Consider the following 6,206-nt stretch of genomic DNA (forward strand, 5'->3'; position numbering starts at 1 on the left):
CCCGGACCGTGACGTCTCCCTCCAGCCACTTTCCGACCGTTACCATCCCTCTCTCGGCCGTTACATCGACCGTTACGCCTGAGGTCCAAAGGGGCAGGGAAGGGACGAAAAGAGTCGGTTGGCATACCTCGTGATCATACATAAGCCAGGCAGGCTGGTTTATTTCTTGGTAGGGCAAAGGAGTACCCCAGTTGTTTCGATCCAGACCTATTTCCTCCCTTATTCCCCGACACGGTCTCTCTCGCCGTCCTCTTTTTTTCGTACTCGCTCTTTAAGCGTCTTCTTCCCTCACCTCTAATTTTGTTGATATGCACGTCCCCCTGTTTGCTGAGGATGTCGATGCCCTCCCCCTCCACCTTGGTGCTAACAGAAATGGTGCCTGGCGACTGTGAGAGATGAGCCTGGAGGGAATGAAGCTTCTCCGGGACGGTGATGTGCACGTGGTATTTGCCTGCAGAACGGTAGGGGAGGGAGGAAGGAAGGGAGGAAAGGGGATTAGGGCGGGAGGACAAGGCAGCGCGGAAGCCAGGATTGATATTTAAGCCAGAAAGACTGTTTGCGTGTTCACGTACCTTCCATGTACTTGAGGGCGTCGGGGGGAAGAAGGATCTTGGCATCCGAGACGGACAAGGTGGAGAGGGTCGACTCCTCGTCAGCCGTTCCCTTTGCTCCATTTCCACGCAGCACTTGCACGTCCAGAGCCGGTGCATGCGGTGGAGTGTCGATACGGAGCTCTGTATGGTCAATCCATCCACTTGTGATGGAAATCTGCGCCGGGACACGGTGGAGGCGCACACTGAACGAACTGCCCTGGCCCAAATTGGGAAATTTTACTTTCCAAAGAGGAATACAGAAAAGAGGGAAAATTGCAAAGAAATGAGCAGGAAACGTCAAAAATGACAACTTCTGTAGTATAGTATCCAAGCATTTGTCGATTGGACATCATTAGACGAAATGCTTGCAAAAAAATGAAGACATTGCCACGGGTGCTAACCACGTACCCCCCTCACGAGCGGGAGGTAATGAAGAGGAGATAGACGACGTAAAAAATCGTGAGAAAGGGCGAATTTGGAGGAGGCGGGCATGCGAGATATAACGCCTCTGAAGCGTGGACAACATGGTACGGCTGTTTCATGTGCAAGGGAGAAAGAGTGGTGTGTATAACCGGTATCAAGATGGCTGGGGGGTCCCGCTGGTTTTTCCCTGACACTGAAGTCTTGCCCCCTCACAAGGTATGAGGATAGGAAAAAGAAGCACCTTGCCGCCCCGGAAATTTGTCAGAAATCTGACGCTTAAATAACATTCGACATATATCACAGGATTGTGACATATCTAATACAGCTTACTCTGAATTCGGAAGAGCACAAGCAGCGTTCGTCTGATACAACCTCTCATCAGGAGACGAGCATAGCCCTTTGACATCACAATTCCATCCCCCCACGCGCATCAAGCCGTCGAGGTAGCATCCCTGGAAGTAGGCAAGCAAAGAACAGAGCGTTCAAAGGCCTCTCTGGCAGTGATCCGAAATTATGACCCCTCCATCCACTTCAAGGTCCCGCGTTGAGGCCGTAAGAACGCGGCCGTTGCCAACGAAGTTATCTTCGCACGCTGGTGGGACTTTTTTCCCTGTCCATGCACCTCTTCTCAAACGGCGCGTCCGCAAGCGGTACCTGGATCAGCTGGTGATGAATTATTTCATCGTCAAGGGCCACAAGGAACTGGCAGAGAGCATGGCCCGGGAATCAGGGACAGCACCTCCCGTGGATCTTCAATCGATCGAGGTACGCATGCGCATCCGAAAGGCATTGATGGAAGGAGATGTGGATGCGGCCATAGCACACATAATGGAAAGTGACCCGATGCTGTTGAAAAAAGACCAAGATCTACATTTTGCTCTTCATGTGCAAAAATTGGCGGAGATGCTGAGGTGTCGCCTCACTCCGCCGGAGGAAAAGAAGGAGGACGACACGACGGGAAGCGAGACGACGGAGAGCAAAATTTTGGCCTTTGCGAGGAAAGAGCTGACCTTGGGAGAGGACACGGGTACGCAAGGGGAGAAGGACGGGAGGAGCCAGAGTTTGAAAGTGGTGGAGGAGGCAATGACCCTGATGGTCCTCGGTCCTACGGCCGCCGCAGCCAAAGCGACCAGGCAAGGAGGCGGTCGTGGAGTAGCGAACGGATGTAAGGAGCGCTATGGTTTGCTTGATTTCTCCCGCCGGGCCGCGACGGCGGATCGAGTGAACGCGTCCATTTTGCGTAGTCAAGGACACGACCCACAGCCAGTGCTGCAGAGCATTTGCAAACGCTTGCGGGCAACGGAGGCAGAGCTGGCGAAAGAAATGATGCTGTGAGAGATGCTTCGTCGTGCTCTGCTGGTTGAGAAGTGCTGGAATCGGGTTAAGCTGGTTGCTGCATAGTGCGTGGAGTGGATCTATCGTCACCTTCATGGCAGTAAAAAAAATGCGAAGAGACACGGGGCCCACGATTGTAAAAAGCCAATTGGTAAAGAAAAATAAAAATAAAGACTCCCTCAAATCATGGGAGTATGATTGTTGGTTTGTTGTTGTGGGTTGTAGCAGGCATGAAGAATTTAGCGGTGCCGGAGTTTGTCATGGACGGGGTTCTGCCACTGGCATGATAGTGACCGTGGGAGTCAATACCACACGTTTCAACGAGATCCAAACTGCACCACAACCTAACGTCCTCAAAATAAATTCAGAGACATGCCTTCCTATTTTTTCTATCGTTGCTTGGTTTTTTCCCACGCGTTGGAAGGCTATCTTGGAGCATACTTGGTCAGGATCGTAGCCCCTCGCTTTTTAACGCGAGCGATGAGGAACAGAAGCGTTTTCCCTCCCCCGCTGCCCTCTTTCATCCGATACGACTGGCTCTCACACATTCTACGCATCGACCTCCACCCGCACGTACCAGGAGAAGTGGAAGAAGAAGGAGGGGTCAAGGGAGTGGGCCGCCAAATTCTGCTTTGTTGTCGCTGGCATCCCGCACCCCCCGCGTAGGGCCTTAACGTGCCGGGAAACAGGCACGAGCACCGAGAAGGAAGGAAGAAGAAGCGACCATTGACCTGCATACAAGATTGAATTACAATGTTAGACGACAACAAGAAGATTGGAATGGGCCTGCTTGGCCTAAGTTTCCTTTTCATCTCCATGGGCGTCATTTTCTTGTTGGACTCGACACTAATCGCGATTGGTAGGAAAAGGGAGGGAAGGGTGACAAGACACCAATGAGGAGGAGTGTGGATGATTCGAGAGCTGTCCAACTTTCGTTTTCTGTCGTGTAGTTTTGGGTTACATAATGGATTGTGACAGACAAGGAGAAAAGGACGGTTAGGGTTAGGCTTGAGCCGTACTGCTTCCATAGCCCTACAACGGACATACTCTCACCGATACGCACTGAACTATTCTCGACTCCCCCGTTCACGTCTATCGCACTCTCTCCCATCCTCTACAGGCGACTTTCTTTTTCTGACGGGACTGGTTTTTATCATTGGGATGCAGCGCACTGTACGCCTTTTCACCAAGAGGGATCGGGCCCCGGGCATTGTTTGCTTCTTCCTAGGAATTGCCTTGGTTTTCTTCAGGTGAGGCCGGTTTCTGTGTGGGAGGCAAGGAACAAAAGAAATGGTCAGAAATTTACGGGGCTCGTCGTGTTTAAAGCTTTGTATGGGTGTGGGGACGTGGGCGGTGCCTGAGGAAATGGAAGGAGGAAACTGGGCGGAAAGGATGATGTTTCGGGCTTGCGGTCTCATGCGAGGAGCGTGCCGTCGCGTTGAGTGGGTGATCCAGGAGGAAAAGATGGACGGGGGTGGGGGGAAAAGGACTATGGCTCCATATGATCAATGTGGGCGGTCCGACGTTGCCGTTGATCGTCTGGAGACAGCAACGCCTCCTCTTCCTCGGACTTCTGCACCACCTTGATCATTCTCTTGTCCCTCACCTCTTCCACTTTCATATCCTCCTCTTCTCTCTCTTGCCGCCAGGTGGACCTTGATCGGCTTGATCCTCCAACTCTTTGGGTTTGTTAACCTGTTTGGGAATTTCTTCCCCCCCGCTATCTCCGTGATGCAGCACACTCCCGTTTTGAAAGACATCTTGCGGTTACCGGGCATACGTTACGTCGTGGGACGGCTGGGCACGCGGTCGAGGGCGCCGGTTTAAACAGTAGGGTCTTGAGGGCGGGTCAAGCACTTGGAGGCTGCCTGCCAGAAGATGATAAGTGGTGGAAGGAAACACGGAACTCGAACAACGAAAGAATTTGTAATTTTGGAATGTCGGCCTGTGTGCAAGCAGAGACAGGCGGGTCAAATAAAATAACTGAGGAAGCTTTAAGGCCATTGACTTGCCGTTTCCTAGCTTTCTTTGAGCGAGAGCTTACGAATCTTGTTAAAGATGGGGTTCAGCCATACGCCAACCTACTCAATGGCTAGCAAGAATAGATCGTCTCATGGCTTCCATTCTTTCATTTTTGATTCGAGCATGACTTCAGTGGTATTGCCTCCGTTTCGACGGTAAGACTAATATGTCTGCGTTAGTGTGAGCCTCACCGAGGACCCATTGTTGCCGTTTGCAGGTGTTGAAATGGTTTGAGCATATTTCAAGTACAACTATCGAGCAACACTTGAATCCTAAGGCATCATGAGTTCATTGACAGCTGAAAGTACTCTGCAGACTAATCGAGCCCATCCGGGGGAGGTTCACTCAGCCTAACCACTTTTCATGGTACAACCATCAAAACTTCTGAGTCAACATTTTGACTGCTCCGTCCAAACAATGAAGTGATGGGATTTAAATAACAGGCACCATCATGAATGATTCAGTTGCCAGTACGCTGGGGCGGGCATGTCTTAAAGTCACGCCTCCTCGTTCTGGCCCGCACGAGGAAATTTCCGGCTAGGGGGTTGAAGAAAAAGCAATCTCTTTTTTTTTAAAAACAGACCGGTTTTTAAAGGCTCTAGGTACCGGCCTGGCATGGCACTTGCCGACAACACAGGACTTGCGATCCCTTTCTCAAAAAGCGGCTAATGTCTGCTTTGTGAGCATCCAGCCGCCTGTTGTTCGCGGAAGTCGATCATTTTCGGATGGTTCATCCTCACATGCAACAATACCCTGCCGCTTCATATACTAGGAGTCACCATGACCCGGCCGGGACAAGCCCGGGCTCCCCGATGGATCTCCAGCTATATATTCTACCGCTTCCTGCTGCTCGGTGTGGTGGTGGTCAAGGCAGCTGACCTTGCCCCTGTCCCTCCATCATCCATTGCCTCGGATGCGAAGCCCGCTGCATCTCCCGATCCTAGAGCCTCGGAACCCAACACCCTCCGACTTGCCCATACCCTCGGCTCGCACATGGTCTTGCAGCAAGCTCCTCTCCCTGCCTGTCTCTACGGAAGCGGCTCACCCACTGCCTACATTGCTTTGAGGATGGACCAGGCACTCACGCCCGTCGTCGGCACCGTGGTCGACCTCAACGGGGAATGGGCCGCCTGCCTGCCTCCTCAAGGTCCGGGAGGGCCCCATACCATCACCATCACGGGCAGCGGGGGCCGCATTGTGGTGGAGGATGTCCTATTTGGGGACGTGTGGTTGTGTTCGGGTCAAAGCAACATGTTGATGACCATGTCGCAGACGCTGAACGCGACGGCGGAGATTACCGCCTCGGGGAGGGAAGCAAAGGGAGGGGCGCGCCTGCGCATCATGGCGATCGCTCGCAACACCTCAGGAATCCCCTTGGAGGACTTATCGTCCCCCCCTTTGCTCCCTTGGAGCGTGGTGACCCCAGACACACTCGGCGGCCCAGCCTGGGAATACTTCTCCGCCACCTGTTTTTTTTACGGCCTCCACCTGACCAGGCACCCGCGTTTAACCCAGATTCCCATAGGGCTCATTCAGGCGGCCTATGGATCGACGGAGCTCAAGGCCTGGTCCCCCCCCGAGGCGCTCGACTCGTGTCGCCCGCTGCCCTCCTCCCCATCGGGGAGGGCCCCGGCTCCGAAGGTTCGAGAAGGAGAGGCCGGAAGGACGGGCTCGGACCACTCAGGCGTCCCACGCGACGCACGAGGCAATGCCACGCGCGATGCGGCCTCGGCATCCGCGGTCGCCTCGCCCGCCTCCCCCATGACGACGGCCACATTGCCCCCAGAGGCCCCGGGGCCCGTGCCCGTGGACCCCCGCTCTCACACATTCTAC

General features: G+C 53.7%; 4 protein-coding genes across 4 annotated transcripts in view; 3 read left to right on the plus strand and 1 right to left on the minus strand.

The window, feature by feature from the left end:
• Window positions 1–293: 293 nt before the first annotated feature.
• On the minus strand, window positions 294–837 carry NGA_0471900 (uncharacterized protein; the record flags this gene model as incomplete). The annotated part of the gene is made up of 2 exons (XM_005853821.1): window positions 294–451; window positions 573–837. Coding segments are annotated over 2 exons (423 nt in total), but the record flags the coding sequence as incomplete, so codon positions are not given.
• An 848-nt stretch (window positions 838–1,685) lies between these two features.
• NGA_0471700 (and domain-containing protein) lies at window positions 1,686–2,351 on the plus strand (the record flags this gene model as incomplete). Its single annotated transcript, XM_005853819.1, has 1 exon — window positions 1,686–2,351. The coding sequence occupies one exon, from the start codon at window positions 1,686–1,688 to the stop codon at window positions 2,349–2,351; it is 666 nt and encodes a 221-aa protein (XP_005853881.1).
• Window positions 2,352–3,167: 816 nt separating this feature from the next.
• On the plus strand, window positions 3,168–4,236 carry NGA_0471800 (uncharacterized protein; the record flags this gene model as incomplete). The annotated part of the gene is made up of 2 exons (XM_005853820.1): window positions 3,168–3,184; window positions 4,001–4,236. The coding sequence occupies 2 exons, from the start codon at window positions 3,168–3,170 to the stop codon at window positions 4,176–4,178; spliced, it is 195 nt and encodes a 64-aa protein (XP_005853882.1). The 3' UTR covers window positions 4,179–4,236.
• Window positions 4,237–5,153: 917 nt separating this feature from the next.
• Window positions 5,154–6,206, plus strand: part of NGA_0471600 (uncharacterized protein) — a gene marked incomplete at both ends in the record, with an annotated part of 1,516 nt that continues 463 nt past the window's right edge. Inside the window, one exon of the mRNA XM_005853818.1 lies at window positions 5,154–6,206. This exon is cut by the window's right edge and continues 71 nt beyond it. Within this exon, the coding sequence (XP_005853880.1) occupies window positions 5,154–6,206 (1,053 nt within the window).

The sequence above is a fragment of the Nannochloropsis gaditana genome (genome assembly GCF_000240725.1).
Source record: "Nannochloropsis gaditana CCMP526 unplaced genomic scaffold scaffold723, whole genome shotgun sequence".
Taxonomy (NCBI): Eukaryota; class Eustigmatophyceae; order Eustigmatales; family Monodopsidaceae; genus Microchloropsis; species Microchloropsis gaditana.